At 32.5% G+C, this 17,318-nt stretch overlaps 6 protein-coding genes across 7 annotated transcripts; 2 read left to right on the top strand and 4 right to left on the bottom strand.

Annotated features, from left to right (window-relative positions):
• LOC124492815 (inositol-tetrakisphosphate 1-kinase) lies at positions 1-3,995 on the top strand. 2 transcript variants are annotated; one of them, XM_075729537.1, is made up of 5 exons: positions 1-1,726; positions 1,802-2,369; positions 2,424-2,519; positions 2,577-2,780; positions 2,969-3,995. In XM_075729537.1, exons 2-5 carry the CDS (start codon positions 2,018-2,020, stop codon positions 3,547-3,549), a joined length of 1,233 nt encoding a protein of 410 aa, XP_075585652.1. In that variant the 5' UTR covers positions 1-1,726; positions 1,802-2,017; the 3' UTR covers positions 3,550-3,995. The 2 variants fall into 2 exon arrangements, with proteins under 2 accessions (XP_075585652.1, XP_046911769.1); XM_047055813.2 differs by having other exon boundaries at positions 7-1,726; positions 1,780-2,369.
• Positions 3,941-8,228, bottom strand: LOC124492813 (uncharacterized). Its single transcript, XM_047055808.2, has 3 exons — positions 7,367-8,228; positions 5,375-7,305; positions 3,941-5,309 (listed from the first exon to the last, which is right to left on the bottom strand). The coding sequence occupies exons 2-3, from the start codon at positions 7,263-7,265 to the stop codon at positions 4,360-4,362; spliced, it is 2,841 nt and encodes a 946-aa protein (XP_046911764.2). The 5' UTR covers positions 7,266-7,305; positions 7,367-8,228; the 3' UTR covers positions 3,941-4,359.
• Positions 8,229-8,332: 104 nt separating this feature from the next.
• Positions 8,333-9,820, top strand: LOC124492816 (lambda-crystallin homolog). Its single transcript, XM_047055814.2, has 7 exons — positions 8,333-8,472; positions 8,542-8,678; positions 8,746-8,851; positions 8,917-9,011; positions 9,070-9,169; positions 9,232-9,558; positions 9,612-9,820. The coding sequence occupies exons 1-7, from the start codon at positions 8,421-8,423 to the stop codon at positions 9,740-9,742; spliced, it is 948 nt and encodes a 315-aa protein (XP_046911770.1). The 5' UTR covers positions 8,333-8,420; the 3' UTR covers positions 9,743-9,820.
• On the bottom strand, positions 9,743-10,358 carry LOC124492819 (nuclear nucleic acid-binding protein C1D). Its single transcript, XM_047055818.2, has one exon. The coding sequence runs from the start codon at positions 10,256-10,258 to the stop codon at positions 9,809-9,811; it is 450 nt and encodes a 149-aa protein (XP_046911774.1). The 5' UTR covers positions 10,259-10,358; the 3' UTR covers positions 9,743-9,808.
• Positions 10,359-10,474: 116 nt separating this feature from the next.
• Positions 10,475-12,966, bottom strand: LOC124493181 (calcineurin subunit B type 2). The gene is made up of 6 exons (XM_047056260.2): positions 11,925-12,966; positions 11,817-11,856; positions 11,582-11,758; positions 11,459-11,518; positions 11,201-11,385; positions 10,475-11,121 (listed from the first exon to the last, which is right to left on the bottom strand). The coding sequence occupies exons 1-6, from the start codon at positions 11,925-11,927 to the stop codon at positions 11,074-11,076; spliced, it is 513 nt and encodes a 170-aa protein (XP_046912216.1). The 5' UTR covers positions 11,928-12,966; the 3' UTR covers positions 10,475-11,073.
• Positions 12,967-13,101: 135 nt separating this feature from the next.
• Positions 13,102-17,280, bottom strand: LOC124493180 (putative phosphorylase b kinase regulatory subunit beta). The gene is made up of 7 exons (XM_075729443.1): positions 17,170-17,280; positions 16,994-17,029; positions 15,881-16,909; positions 15,022-15,813; positions 13,540-14,900; positions 13,401-13,481; positions 13,102-13,335 (listed from the first exon to the last, which is right to left on the bottom strand). Exons 3-7 carry the CDS (start codon positions 16,743-16,745, stop codon positions 13,171-13,173), a joined length of 3,264 nt encoding a protein of 1,087 aa, XP_075585558.1. The 5' UTR covers positions 16,746-16,909; positions 16,994-17,029; positions 17,170-17,280; the 3' UTR covers positions 13,102-13,170.
• Between the last annotated feature and the right edge of the window lie 38 nt (positions 17,281-17,318).

The following is a 17,318-nucleotide window of genomic DNA, read 5'->3' as shown; positions in this document are numbered from 1 at the left end:
TGGCAAATAGGGTTGATTAAATACACAATCAACGCTATTGGTTATTGACATTGTAATTGGCTCATCGGATGGCGCTATAGAACAGCTATAGCTAAAAAAAATTGCAAAAAAACTCCGAGCCATCAAATTTTGATATTCTTTTTTGAACATCTATTTATTTTTATACGAAAGTTATACTCTTTCACACATTCATACATATGATCAAATCATCCGATATTGAGACAATCGACGCCGACGTTAATGTGTGCAAGTGGAGCAGAGGAATGAAAAAAAAAATAAAGAATTCTAGTCCCATTCATTCTTATAGATAACAAAAGAATGTATCCATTGCCCACGACAACTAGCTCCTCATCATTCAATACGATGCGTCGCATAATTCTATCAAAAACAAACGTGAAGAAAAATAAGACAACAGCAGCAATTCTTTTCAATGGAAAACATGAATTCCATTTTGGTCCCTAGCCCGCCCACATCACCATGACAACAATTGCTTTTGTCTGGGATCGAATTTATGATCGATAATAATGACACCCACACTTTAGTGACAACATGCGAACTAACGGAATCTAAAACCACATTCAAACAGTTTCAAGTGCTTTTTTCCAAATTGCAAAATTATGCCTGTGACAAAGGTCAAGGAGTTTTTCTTCATCATCATTATTTAGCTTCACAGCTGATTGACATGACAGCTCAAATTTCCATTCGATGATCAATGATCGATGACGATCAGTAATCGACAACAAAAACAACAACAACTATGTTTGTTGATGAAATATCTTTTCAAACACTGACTAAATATAAATGACTTGTTTTCAAACAACGATTGTCCTCCGGCATTTTTTTTCAATTCATTACATTCAACAATTTTAATCTAAAGTTTTCATCTTATTTTGATCTCATCAACATTGGACTTGGATTATATTATGACTAAAACAGGCAAGCCATACATCTGACGATTTCATAATCATGCATGCATAAAGACGATGGACGAAAAAAATTCAATCTAATAATAATTTTCATCGCTTTTTCGTGGATTTCACAACGGCCCCTTGATAATCGAAAGAAAAAATTCATACGAAATCTTAATCTATTTAAATAGTTGAATTTCTCTTTCACTCTCACTCGCTCTTGTAATCATTCATATGAGGCAAAATGATCGATATATAATATCACCTTGTTGCCATTTTCTAATCTGGATATTCATATTCATCACAATCATCAACATGATTGGATTACAAATCTTCGCCGATGATGATAACTTAAATTATGATCAACATGTACTCTTAGTAGCTATATGATGATGATTATGGTGACTGATGCTGATAAATAATTTATTCGATTTTGTCAACATAATTTTTCCATTCTTTTTCAATGAAAACATTCATTTTCATTCTATTTTATTCCGTATGATGTTGATAATGATTCAAAGCTACTACATTTGCATTCCAACGACAAACAACGGATCGTAAAGTGCTGACAATCGAAATCAACAAAAAACTACCATATAAACAGTGAATTTGTTTCTGTGATTTCGATGGTTGGTGGCTGGTGTTTGTGGTTGTTTTCATACAAACAATAATAGACAATCATATTTTCATTACAAAATCAAGCTGATCAATCGCATTGCAAACTTACATTTTGATCATATCGATTTGTATTGGCAATAACATACGCAAATTTGATGTTCAATTTTTTTCACATAGACAAACAATAGCATCAACAAATGGTAAGTGAACAATTTGATTCATTCATAATCTTTTGTTTTTCCTATAAACAAAGTGAATTCAAATTCGATTTCCAGAAGCCAAACAATTTATTGTAAATGATGTTGCAGTATAATATCGGTTGCAATCGACGATACCGTTGACAGCAAACAACAATAAACAGAAAACGTGCTGATAAAAATATTTAGTCATACGTTCAACCTATCCATTCCATCATTCTATCATTTTCTATCCTGTACTGGTCCGATACAAATCTGTTTTGTTTAATCAAAATTATTATATAAAAAAATAAAATGCCAGATTCCAAACGAGTGGGCTATTGCTGGAGTGAGCGTAAAGGACAAAAGATAAACGTGGAAGAATTGGCAGAAAATTTCGCACAAAATGGATATGAATTTGTCAAGATTGACCTGGATAAAGATCTAGAACAACAAGGACCATTTGATGCCATTATCCATAAGCTTTCTGATCTATTATATCAAATCGACACTGATGAACAGGCAAGACATCAGATTAAAGCATTCGAAAATTTTATTGAAGCTCACCCAGAGATTATTGTCATTGATCAATTGAAAAATGTTAGCAAAATTCTTGACAGATATCATCAATATAAGATCATAAAAGAAAGTGATCTAGCCAAAGAAGGTTTGATTCATTATTTTCCATCTTTTTTATTAATTATTTACCATTGCTTTGCAGATGGAGTGTTCACACCCACATTTGTAGAGATGACATCCACAAATGTGGATGAAAATTTGCACAAATTAGAAGCAGCTAATGTTAAATTTCCATTCGGTAATTCAATCCATTTTCATTTTATCAATAATAGTAATGACTTGGTTTTTTCAACAGTTTGTAAACCATTGCGTGCTCAAGGAACACGATTCGCACATAAAATGTCGATTATATTTGATGAAAATAGCTTACAATCGATCAATCCGCCTTGTGTGGCACAAACATTCATCAATCATAATGCTCGACTGTATAAATTGTTCATCATTAAAGATAAATACTTTGTCATTGAACGGCCATCAATCAAAAATTTTAAGCCAGATAGTAAGTACTCCAAAATCGCGACTATAAGACGCAACTACCGAAACGCCGATATCTTATTTCTTAAGTAGCCATTAAAAATAAGACTATTTATCAACATTCTTTTTGTACAAGACGCGTCTTATAGTCGCGATTTCAGGGTAATTGAATTTTTTCGTTTGATTTCCTTATTGGTCTATTTTAATTTACAGAACACTACGAAACGGTACATTTTGATAGCCATGACATTTCCAAACCATATTCTTCATCATCTTTAATCGAATTGGATGAAGATGAACGTAGCAATCCAATTATTGAACCGGAAAAAGAACGTCTCGATCGTATTGTCAAAGTCATGTTCGAAGAACTCGGTCTCTATCTATTGGGCATCGATGTTATCATTGAGAATGAAACTGGACGATATGCTATCATTGACATGAACACATTTCCTGGTTATGATGGTGTGGACAATTTTCCTGGACAATTCTGTCGTATTCTTGTCGATGAAATCAAACAGGCTCGAATGGCCTATTATCAAGCGAACTCAAGTGCCAAAGATCATCATCAGCAACAAGTTCATTCGAATAACAATGGTATATATACTAATATAGATTTCGATAGTGGTATCGATACATCAGATTCATGCGACGAGAAAAAGAATCCACCACGATCGAATCGTTTGGATCAAAATCCTCCAACAAAATTCTATAAGAAACAACGTTGGCATCAACAACAACAATTGAATAGCATGGCCGAAAACAATCCAATTAACAACAACAATAATAGCCAATGAATATAGTGTTTTTTTTAAAAAAAAACACGATAGTCCAAATCGGATCCATTCCGGCCTAAACCAAAAATGACCATAGATTACAAATTTTTTTCTTTCTATATTATACACTGGCGTAAATTATTTTTTCTTCCTTTTTTTTATTCTCTACAACTATTCTATCTTCATCACTGTTCGATCGATTGATTGAAATGTTCCATGTTCAATTTTATTGATTTTTTATATTTGCGTTTCTGATTTTGTATCATATTTTATGGGAATTCGCAACTTGAATCGAAATCCTGCATCTTTTTATCTGCTAAAAGATTTTTTTTCGAATCCATAGTTCAATCAATCGATTGATATTGTTGTCATTTTTTGTGTAATTTTATTTTAATTTGAGTCATTTTTCATATTTTCTAAAAAAATGACATTTTTAATAATAATAATAAATGATAACAACAACGAAATTAACATTGATTTATATTATACAACAACAATAATATAGATGTAACAGAGTAACGGGATTCCAAGTATTTGATTCTATTTGATCTGATATTCGAATTCTATAGATAATAATTGAGATTGTGTGTGAAGCAAATTTTTCAAGTCATTTTTTCCTATACCTTAAAAATGTATTCGATTTTAGGGTTTTTCTTTGATGAATAGCACTTGATTTTAATTAATTTTAGTTTGTTATTTTTTTATATTATTCTAATGTTCAATGATCAATGATTAGATGTTTACAGTGAAGAAAAAAGAAATTTTCGAAAAATATCATTATGGAAAGGCATTGATCAAAAGGATGATGATGATGTTCAATCGATTTGATGTTTAAATGGTCCAAACATTAATTTTTTCGGCAACCACACACCAGCACATTGCAATTTCATTATAGTACGAATCGATTACATGTAGATTCTGTACATGTTCTTCAATTATCTGTTCCAATTCACCGTAACGAAATATATGATAATATTGATGTAAGGTTGTGGGCACTGGCTGCAGCTGTGGTGTTATGAAAGTGTCCATGGCAGTAGGTAGTGAAGCGGCCATGTCCTCTGTAATTGCAGCCGATGAATTATCTGCAACTCGACTAGCAATTTCTTCCATTGATGATATGGTTGTTATTGCATCGTTTTGGCTATCGATTGATCCCGAATGTGAAACTGATTTAATCGTAGCTTCTAGAACCGATGATATACTTGTATCATTAGATGTATCATTATCCAGACTTTCACAATAGGCATCTTCTTCTTCGGATGAACAGGAATAAATCTCGTTTGGTGACATTATAAGATCACTTGTACATTCATCCTCTTCGTCTATATCAAAATCGGTCATATTATCGCTAATGTTGATACTTTCACGCGTACTACGATTGGCCGGAATAATTGTTACAAATGATTCTTCACTATCCATACTAATCTGTTGATGATGTGGAATATGATCAACATTGTTATATCGATGAGTTTCTATATTTGGACTGGCCGAAAATCGTCTAGGTGGATCTGGTTGCAGTTTGACCTCTTCCGGTTGATAATCGGCACTGAAACTACGCTGTCGAAGTAATTTTTTTGCAAATTTTGCCACATCTATTGCTTTAGGTTTTGCTACAACAGATTTAATCGGATGATTTTCATGAGAAGATGAAACTATTTGTCTTATTTTTGTTTGTAAGGGTTCAGGTTTATCCAATAAACCATGTTTGATTGTTGTATCATTGTTGTTGGAAGTTTTGATATGAACTGATTTCATTGTTTTCTTATGTTTTGAATCATAATCTAACATAATATAATATATTTAAAGAATAGTATTACATGATATAATATATTATCGATTGACATACCTTTTCTGCTGACATGTTGGTCGGAATTAGTATGTTCATCATCAAACAGTGTATTTAATTCAGGCATTGAATAATAAGCTAACAATTTAAAACGGCAGCAATGTATACTGGTTGTCGATGATTCGGTTGATAGCGATTTTTGTAACAATATTCGATTAGATTTTTTGTTAGGTTTTCGATTCAAAAATTTTTTGGTGGAGCGAATTTCGTTACCATTAGGTCTTGTTGTCGTTTGATTTTTGATCAACTTCATGTTCTGATTCACTATCATTTGATTCAAATTGATATCCTTATGATCAACATCATTTCCAGTATTATCGTCTAATGGCAAGAGCATCATTTTTGTTCTTTCCAAACCATTCGAAGCATAGATTTTATTCTTGGCTAATTTTGATTTGGCCAATGCCGATATTGGTGATACATTGTTATCCGGTGTTTTGTGCAGTTTGTTAGCCGGACGCCATAATCCGGCTAATGGCAAGCTAAATCGATGATACATTTGAGGTTGTTGTTGTTGTTGTTGCAGTTTCAACAGATTATTTTTATGGGAATCGTCTAGATTCATATCATTCACATCAAATGATTGCCATGATTGCTCAATACTTGTGGCCACTTGTGCTTTCCATAATAAAAGATGTTCTTTAATAGTCATCAGTATGGATGATGATGAAAACATGACATTATTCATTGTCGATTGACTTGTCTGACTTAAACAACCGGAACTACGATTGAATGATGAACTTAATGCTGAATCTACATCTGATGTTGTTGTTGTCGAACTATCGAGGCTTATTTCATCACCGTCTTCGTCTTCGTCAACATCATCATCGTCGTCATTTAAATTTGTCAATTCGATGGGATAATCATCATCATTACCGAGGTTGAATATAAATCGATTATGGATTGTCGAAGACGGCGGATCGTCTATTGAATTTCTAAATGGATAAATACTGCTCGATGCTAAACTGAATCGTTTGATTGCCTTTTTGAAGAATGAATAACAATTTTCTAATTCGGAATTATTTGATGAACTATGACCACTCTTTATCGTACCATAATGATCATCATCGGCAAATCCCGAAGCGCTAGATTCTGATGCTGTTAATGAATATCGTTTCAAATGTCCATCAATATCAGCTATTGGTTTATTATTATTAGTATTGACTACTTTAATCAGTACATCCTGTGACTGTAAATGATTACCAATGGTTGTCGCATGACGATGGCCGGTCACAGTTATCAATACACGCCCACCGATACGCATAATTCTGGCTAATTCCAGTAAGGCTTTTATACGACGTTCAAAGGTTGATAAATGATGTAGGACACCACAGCAAAGAATACCATCGAATAGATCATCACGAAATGGTAGATATAGAACATCACCAAGCAATAGATAATTGTCTTTAACACTATCGTTCATATGACTGTAGTTTTCATGTTGAAACCATTGTTCACATTGTTCCATACCAACTAGCAACATATTCGAATGCAGATTCAAATATTGACCATCGGCACATCCCACATCCAATATGAGACTATCAGATTCAAAATCCGATAGAAATTGTTTCACTGAAGTAACAGCTGGTGATACGCATTGTAATTGCGGACATTTGGCAATAATTGAATAAACATCGTGAACATATGCCTGTTCAATGGCTTTAGTTCGTGTAAGAAAATGTTTTCGTTTCCGCCTGCGATTCTTTCGATGATGCCTACGATTATCATGATGATGATCTTGTTTTTTAGTTCTATTGTTAATAATGGGTACATCCAATATCGTTGTATGTTTTTCAATGGACGTAAATGATGAAAAACTATTCCTACTTTTTTTTGCCGATATATCGATGTATTGTGAAGGTTGTAGATTGGTTGAAATCGAAACGGCCATGTTTGGTCGAATATTTTCATGGTTTGGAACAAATATCACTCTAACATAAAGATAATGAACATCATTTTTAAAGATCAAATATGTCAATTCATTTTACTTACGTATATTATGTTGATGAATCTTAGGATATGATATCCATATATCAATATGAATACTGATATAACAATTTTTTTTTACAAAACCTACTATTGTTGACGTTATGAATCGTTAGTTTTTGATCCGCTCATGTTCGTTATATCCTTTTTTTCTGTTTATGTAGCCTGCTGCCCACTTCTATCGTTTCCAATTCTATATACACAACTCATGCACAAACATAATGAGATTCTTGCTTTTCGATTCCCCATCCTTCAGTTCACTTTTTCTGGTTGTAAATAGAAAATAGGTTATAGCAATGATATTCAACTGCCGGACCGTAAAGAAATAAGTTTTTTTTTCTGAACAAATTTGATATGGTTGGTGACCACTTGAATTGATAATCATGGCTATTCGAATAAATCTCCAATTCGCTAATAGTCAAATATTTAGGGTGTTTGTGTGTGTATGCGTGGGTGTATTTCTGTTTATTAAAACTTTAAGATATTCATCATCATCATGAAATCGAAAGTGGGAAGAAATCGGGCGCCAACGCCGTTAAAAATTGATACACACATACATTTGATAATGGTAACGCCGATTAATTTGCAATATAACACATATACATCTGCATCTATTTACCAATGTTGATTGAAACAAAAATTTGGCTTCGACTGTTGCATAATAAGTGTTCGTGTGTGTATTGCTCTTTTTTTTGAATAATAATTATATGTAAATGATGATAATATCAGCCATAGGTAATGATCAAACAAAAGTAAATAACATCATACAAAGAGAGAAGAATACTAATCTTCAGGCTTTTTGGGGTTTTTTCACCTTCCACACACACACACACACACACACAAACATATTCAGGAAAACCACCACTTTTTTGTGTGTTTTGTTTTTATTTATTACATGTACGTTATGCATTAATCGTCATAGTGACGACGGTGGGTTGCTTAACAATTTCATGAAAGGAAATGTATTCTGTTTGGACAAGAAAAAAAGGTGGTTAATGTTCTGTTTCAGACTGATATTGTTTGGTTTATTTTACCATAATAGTTTATTAGCTTGTAAATTATGGTAAGAACTGCCGTCATTGGTGCAGGTACTTTAGGTATCAAAGTGGCGGGTAAGTTAAACATCCGAATGAAGAGAATATTTCTAGGTTGTCGTTGAAATGATTGGATTTTTATGTTAGGTTATCTGGCATATCGTGGTCATGAAGTTCGTATCTATGATAGCAATACAGCAGCATTGAATAATGTTAATCAACGGATCAGTGAAGATGCACGTATCTGTAAAGAGGATGGTATTATGACCAATTGTAAATTCTTGGTAATATTTTAATGGTGAATTCTGAATGATCAATGTTCATAGTGTTGTTTTTATTTCATTTGATCAGGGCGATACATATTGTTTTAGCAAATTGGAAGATGCAGTTCGTGGTGCGTTATTCATATTTGAATGTATACCAGATGATTTGACCATGAAACAAGAAACATTCAAATGTAAATTATTAGAATGATTAATCAGATGATTCAATTAACTTGAATGTGATTAATGTCTCCTATAGTAATAATGCAATATTGTAGTGAAAAGGCTATCATTGCGACAAGTACAATGCGTTTATTGGTGGATAAAGTGTTTGAAAATTGTGATTGTAAAGATGTGAGTCATTCCTGTTGATGGTGATGTTTAAATTTCGAATCAATTATTTATTTGGTAGCGCTGTTTGGGTGTCCGTTTTTTATATCCTGTTTACTATGTGCCCGAAGTGGAAATCATGCCCATTAGGTCATGTACTTCTGTTGAAACATTGGATCGAGGTATCTTAAAACATTTATTTATTTATTTAACATTAATAATCTTTCTAAATGATTGGTGTTAGTGAGACAATTTCTAGAAAAGATGGGGCAGATTGCATTCTTTCGTTCCGGTAATGAACCAATAGTTTTGAATGAACAACAACGAAATTCACGCCGTGAAGCCTGTATCAAACAATTGACAGAAGGTAAAAGCATAAATAATCGCTTCTCACAAAATATTCCGAATCTGGGCAGAATTCAATTTCAACAACAAAACAATCAATCAGGCGTCAATATTTCTGGTGTTGATGGTGATAGTTTGGCAATGGATTCCAACGACTCAAATTGTGATAAACAGTCATTAATTATACGCAATAATGAATGCGTCATCTGTATGGATAATCAACGAGGTAATAGGATTTTGAATTTGTTTTAATTTAATTAACAAATCGGTTACAAATAGATTGCGTTCTACATCCATGCCATCATCTTTGTGTTTGCATCAAATGTGGCCGTTTATTACTCAAACGAAGCGATAGCTGCCCAATCTGTCGACGTCCAATCAATAATGCATTTCGCATTTATCGATCATAATCAAAAGTTTCATGGTTTTTTATTTCAATTATTTATTAACAATAAAAAATTACAATTGTTATTAAACTATGATTTAGATTTTTTCGCTTTTGTATGGCCGTTATCACAATCGTGTTTTCGTTTATCTTGGTTATTGGTTTTATTGTTGTTGCTGGTAGGATCCCACAAAGCATTTAGAATTAGATTCTTTGCGATTCTTACATTCAATGTCGGTCGATCACGTTTGATTTGTATATAATCGTTCATATATTTTCGTACACGGCCAATTTCTTCTTTGATTGGATGTTCATCTGTTAGATCGGTTTCTTTCAGCAACAGATAAAGCCAATAAATGGATGCATTAGCATAAACAAAAGTAATGTTGGCATCCAATTTATTCCACACATTATCATCATTATCGGGTTCTTCCATTTGTTCGAAATAATAATTTGAAAAATTCACAGCCATCTGCTCTAATTCGGCCATGTTTGAACAAAACTTTTGCAATTTATCAGTCAGATTTGAATCAGTCATCATGTAAATTATATATGGTAACTTTTCTTTATGGTAACAACACTCACGTGGTGTTTCAATCCGAAATCAACAATAAAATCAGATTCTTGATCAAATGAATTCGATGAATCTATTCATAGAATACGTCCGAGAATACAGTGGTAACTCGGCTGTAAAGTTTAATCGTAAGTCGTTCAATCTAACCAAGTTATCACTGTACTGTATTATTGAATTCTTGTATTTAGTGCCGAAAAAATCAAATTGATTTCTTTAAAATTTATTTAATTATTAATTTAATAATTATTATTAATTACAAATTTAAATTTGCAAAAAAAAACAGAAACATAAAACCATATTTTCTTGGTGTGTAGGTGTGGGCAAAGCAATGATAATAATAATCAGAATAATACTGAAACCATAAAAACAGAAAATCCTGTCTATATGTAAAATTTTAAATGGTGAAATCATTCGTTTTTTCCATTCATGCATACCGGAAAGAAATCCTGTTTCATTCCAGTCATATTTGGATTTATATGGACAGATTTCTTTTTTTGCTGCTGCTTTTCGTTAATTATATGAACCAATTCACTTTCTAAAAAGGAAATAGTGCTATTTTGTTACTTGAGGAGGGTGTTTGTGTATGTGTCTGTCTAAATATCCGATGAACTAACCTAACAATGGATGACAAATAGATAGAAGGAAAATCTGAAATGAAAAAAAAGAACAAACAAAAACAAAATTGACAAGAAATAACGAAAAAAAGTATGGTGTTATGGTGTGTGTGTGTGCAGATGTTTATTTGTTTATAAATGGTCAAATTTGTTTCAATTGCATTCGATTCATACATCGACAACCATCTTTTTGTGAATGTCGGTATTTCCTACCACCTATAAATACAAGATTAAAATTCGGAAAAAAATCCTCGTTTAAACAATGTATGGAATGTGAAAATAATAAAATACATACACTACAGAATTCTTCAAATGAAATTTTTCCATCCTCATCTTTATCGGCGAACAAAATGGTTTTATCGACAATCTGTTGTAGCTGTGTATCCTTCAGATTGTTACCGACCATCATTTTCAACACTTGAAACAATTCTCCATTTGAAATAAAGCCATCATTATCCATATCATAGATTCTAAATGCGACTATATAACATTTAAAATGAAATAAAAAATGATCAAATTCAACGTATTATTTATGTATGTAGAATATACTTACACCTAAGTTTTGATTCTTTATCGCCTTTGACACTGAATTGTGAAACACCTTGAATAAACTCTATTTAAAAATATATGATAATTAAAATCATTATTGGAAAAAAGGTTTTATTTTGTATCAAACCTTTGAAATCGACTTCACCATTGCGATCAGTGTCGAATATATCGATCACTCTTTGCACCAAAGGATTCTGTTGAAGCTCAGGTAATGACATAAATTCATCAATCGACAATGAACCAGAATTGTCTAGATCCAATTTACGAAATCGTTTGCCAAGACGTTTAATTTCTTCGGCATCAACTATAAAATATTGAGAATTGATTAATATTTCTTTCGTTTTTATTTTGTTTATACTCACAATTGGAACACATCTCCATCGGCAATGAGGCTTCGTTACCCTTTTTTTTGGAAAAGTTGCAAGACCATTGAAATGAAAATGAGATAACTCAACATACCATTGGCTTACCATTTTTTGCTCTCTTGACTTTTATAAATTATAATTTGTAATAATGATTATATATGTCTATACAAATGTTGAAGACACAGTTGGGTTGTTATTATTACAGAACAGAAAGAAAAATTTAAGTAAAAATTATTAACAGATTGCAGACGCAAAAAAAAATGAACACACGATCCAAATTATTGATAAGTGGCGAAATGGAATCGAAAATCCGAAACCAAACACTAATTATTATTCATAAAGGATACGCCCAAACAAATGATAAGGTATGATTTTTTCTCCAAGTTCCAGAATTAATGAATGATCACAATGAATACCAAAAAAAATTGGGCAAAATATTTAATTGCTCTTCTATACTGGTATGTGTTTACACTTTTCTCTTTCGATGTTTGATTATAAATTTTGTTTCAGGTTGTATTTTCGTTGATATCGTTTTGTTTACGAGTGGATAGTGGCAATGATGATGATGATGATGATGGTGGTGGTGGTGGTAATGATGATCAAGATCAATGATGAGAATGTATGAATGAGGATCCAGTGTTGAACGCAAATGCGAATGAAATGATGATGAAAAAAAATGGTAAAATTATTCAAATAACTAATGAAACTACCGTTCGTTGGATCATCCAAAAGGCATCAGACACAAACAAGAAGAGAAATCAACACCAGGAATGATATGTTGATGAACAGAATTTCCAAGTATAAACAATACAAACTCAACAACCCGAAAAAATTTAATTTACTTATGATGCGAGAATCATCATATAGAATTGGCAATAAAGTACACATATGAGTAGTGAGTGATAACTGTGTTGATGCTATGTCTATATATATGTTTTGTTTATATGTCTGTAAAGTTGTATAGATAGAATTCATACTTCGATTGGATACAAACATTACCAGTTTTTTGTATATATAGTATCCCACAATGAATGGATAATGTAATGTAGCAGTAAAAAAAAAACAGTGACACAATTCATACGTTATTAATCGACAATTGGCTATGATGGAAGATATTCGTCATGACTATCTATCTATCTATAATCCAAGGTTTTTTCTGTCTTTGTTAATCGTTTGAGGAAAAAAATTACTCAAATTAATCATAACTGATGATGGATGAATGGATCGATGTATGGTTGTGTGTGTGGTTTACACAGTTTATACACAGTAAGCATTTCTTTGGTTTCCGAGTTAGGTTTCTTTATTATTTTTTTAATCATTTTTCCTATTGAAAGAAAATTTATGTAATATTTCATGTGATTTTACATTCTTCTTGTTGTGGATTCTGCAACAATGTATCCAAAATGGCACGTGCAAAAAATGCAGATATAGAATTTTTATCCTCCTGATAGAATTCTAGTATGGTTTTTCTTGGATCTTCGTCTTTTTTGTATTGACGTAGTGCTAGTTCGACCAACTGAAATGTGATAATTATTTTGATAATTTAAATTTTTTAATTTTCAATTAATTTAATTTACTTACATTGTCCAAATCAACTGAATCGCCAAAGTTGAAATAAAGTTCGGGATTTCTTTCGAGTATTATGTACATTACCATTAGTAACTATGAATGAAATTATATGCTTAGTAAACATTTTTTTCGAATAGAACAAATAATTTACCTCGACCAATATTTGTCGATATTCTGGTGCCGGTATATGTAAGATGAAATTTTCCACCTCAATTATAAAATTGAGATCTTGTGGTGAAGTTTGTGCGCACAACAAACTGGAAAGTTTGTAATTACCAACTGAAACACCATATCTTGTTCGTTTAAGAATTTCCCAAACTTTATCACTAAAATTATTTGGAAATCGTCCCAATGAACCATTGATTTGTCGTTGTTGTATGGGTTTAAGATCTTGATCAGTCAAGACACGAAACAGTACTCGCCGTAATTCGGTTGGCGATAGTGATTCTAGTTCGGTTTTTCCTGCTTTAATATATTCCTTTTTGAATAACAGATAAAATCGCATAGCCTGCATCAAACCGGAACCAATTCGTATTTTAAATATACCATCAAATAGATTCGGTGATGTTGAGATAAGATGACCAACATAAATAATGATTTCCTGTTGTAGCACTGAATCGCATACATTTTCACTGTTTGAATAAATTAGATTATGTGTTTCAGTGGGTGTTCGTGGATAATCAATGAGCACTTCATGAAATCCAGTTCCAATGGTAATTTGTTTTTGATTAACCAATATGGATGTCATATTTGGCGATATTGAATCGACAAATTTCTTTAGTATTGAACTACAAAATCTTACTACCGACCATAATCGTAATTGTACGGCACGTTGACTTACATTTTCAATATTCTCGATAATGGTCGAACCAAATTCTGGCAATGTATAGTGCGAACCTTCACGTTTTAAAAGAATCCATAACAATTGACTTTGACCGAACAATGTTTGACATGATTCAAGTGCTTTTATCACTTCCCATGTTGACTTTGATTCATATGTTCGACTATTAAAATCATTCGATTCAGCATAATGTATATTTTTGGAATTATTATCAAATAATTCGAATCCAGATTCATTTTTATGCTCAGGCTGTCTAAAAGATTGAAGTTCGGGTAATTTTTCCAATTCTTGTGAAAATTGTGCTGTGAAATCCAAATGTTCAATACTCGATAAACTAATCAGATTTTGTAGGCGGCCTGTTTTGATTTTCAAGCCTGTCGATGTAAGATAACCTTTTTTGAATTCAACAAGTAGATCGAGCATCTCTTTAAAATTAACATCTCGTAAATTTTCCTCTCGCAACAATATACAAACGGTTGGTCGTCCACTCATTCGCCAATATTTTCCTATAAAATTCAATTCATTCTTAATATCATCGATCAAAAGTGCCATATCATTTGATAGATAAAAATCTGAATTATCAAAAATCAGTGGATAGCAAAGAACAGTTCGGCCAAGAATTCGATAAAGTTTCGAAGTTCCTAGGCTACCAATGGGTCTCGGTGGCCTACCTTTTTTTAATTAATTAAATAATTAATTACTGTATTATTACTTATAACAATAGAATATTTATTCTATATATGAAATTTAAAAATCTACAATAAATTAACTGCTTTATTTTATTTTTCTCACCTTTAAGGCCAAGCTTTTCATTTATTCCAAGGTATTCATATATTTTAACCAATTGTGATGAAGACCATATTTTTACAGGTTCAACTTCTACTGGTGTCTGAGTCATTATTCCATATGTAGCCATCATTGCTTTCAATCGTGTTGATTCGGAAATCAATACAACCTGTACGACTAATTCGGCAGCCGTACCATATAGTTTACCTTGAAACACAGAATTCGGACCATTTTTAGGATTGCGTTCATAACTGGGTGAATAACGACGAATAGGATCCAGTTCTTTTATGTCCAAAAATCCACCCATTAAAAGTTGTGCAACAAGTAATACCGACTGCCCCATCAGATATAATGATTGATAAGCTTCTCCTTCGGTGCTAGAAAATCGTGGCAACGAATTCGGACTGATACGCTCAGATTCAATATATTCCGGTGGTATATAGTAATATTGTGGCACAATCGGATCGCCATGATGTGGTTCTCGGCGTAATAATTTTTCAAACAATAATTCTTTATATTCAGTTAATTGTAATTCATTATTTTTGAATATGGCATCAATGATCATGAACAAAAAGAATATTGGCCATGTACATTCAATATTCTCAAAACGTTTGATTTCATGATAGGAATAATTACGATTATCATTATTCATCATGGCCGAGGTTCCATGGCCATCTTTAAGGAATCGTTTAAATCCATACGGGGTTTTCAATAAGTCAACGATCCGTTGTTTAGTGGAATTGTATAGGACTGGATCATGAGTGGCAAAACAAGGCCAGCTAATCGTTGGTAATAGACCTGTATGCATAGGATTAAATCAATTATCATCAATGAAGTCATTTTGATTATTATTGAATAATCTTACTAGCATCGGTATTCTTTGATATCGATTCACGTGGCAACAAAGTTTCAAATGTACGTCGATTTCGTGAATGTGCATCAATGTCAACATGAATGACACTCCATGCAGCTCCTTTCTCGCCAAATAGATTTACTCCATTAATCGATTCCAATGCCGATTTAGCCATTCCAATCGATGATGCATGTACTTCGGGTGTTTCCGGACTAAACAATGAGCCATGTTCCCACATTCCATAATCGGGTGTTCGATAACTTCGTTCAATATAATAAACTAGATTCTGTATGAAATGTACCTCATCCATCGTATAAATGATCTGCAAACCTGAATTGATCATCTGTACCATGAATAATAGATATAAGGAAACGATATCCAATTGAAGATGACGACCATTTTTGTCATCATTCTCCAGTGGTAAACTAGTCGTTAGATTGACCTTGGATGGTAAGGCAGCTCGAGGACTTTGGTTCGTTTTGAAAACTTCTAATTTTTCTCTCGAATGTCGCATCCACGAGAATAAAATTCCACGCATACATTTGACCACACTTTGTCCAAGCTCATATGCTTTTCCATGGCTATCGTCTACACGTCGAATATATGCTTGATATAATGACCAAATAGCCATTGAACAATAAATAGAATCACGTATCGATGCTTCGATCTCATCATTAGACATTGAAGGGAATAGACCGGTGGTTGGTGATTGATATTGTAGAATTTGCCGTTTTGCCTGGCCATAGAATTGATCTAAACCACGAAGACATTCGGCATAACTAGCAAATATACGTAAATTTCGACTGGAAAGTTTTTGTCCTTGATTTTGGTTATCTGAATAGATATTTCCGGCCTGTATGGATTCATCCACCAACATTTTTCTTGTTAAATAAACTTTCAATAATCAATAATTACAAGTTTCATGAACAGAAGAAATCATCGAACCAGTGCACAAATCAACGCTAAGGTGAGAAACTTTCCATGAAAAATCAAAACCAGTGCAGCCAATATTCATTGGAAAGTTTTGTCAGTTATTTTTTCCTATGCAAATTTAGCATTATTACGATATCATGAACATAGAAATCATTTACTAAATTATTCCAATTGGAATTTTTTGAATTTTACCTGGATTTTTTTTGTGAGACAATCACAAATACCATACTGTTAATTATTATATAAAAATGCAGATGATCATGATATCCATGGTGATCATGTTCCATGAGATAGCGAATATTTTTAGTCATTTAGAATTTAGGAAACAAAAAAAAATCCGAATTCTTGCATAAAAAAAATATACATACGCGCGTATTCAATAAACAATGAATGAAAATCATTCAATGGACCATTCAACAATGGCTTGAGTTGCCCAATATATTGTCTCTCTCTTTTCTTTAGGTTTATATTGCTGTGTGTATGTCCATTTGGATCTATCAATCAGTTTTTCTACAAC

The sequence above is a fragment of the Dermatophagoides farinae genome, chromosome 1, assembly GCF_024713945.1.
Source record: "Dermatophagoides farinae isolate YC_2012a chromosome 1, ASM2471394v1, whole genome shotgun sequence".
Classification (NCBI taxonomy): Eukaryota; Metazoa; Arthropoda; class Arachnida; order Sarcoptiformes; family Pyroglyphidae; genus Dermatophagoides; species Dermatophagoides farinae.
The sequence above is the reverse complement of the archived record's forward strand: the minus strand, read 5'-3'. Positions and strand labels throughout refer to the sequence as shown.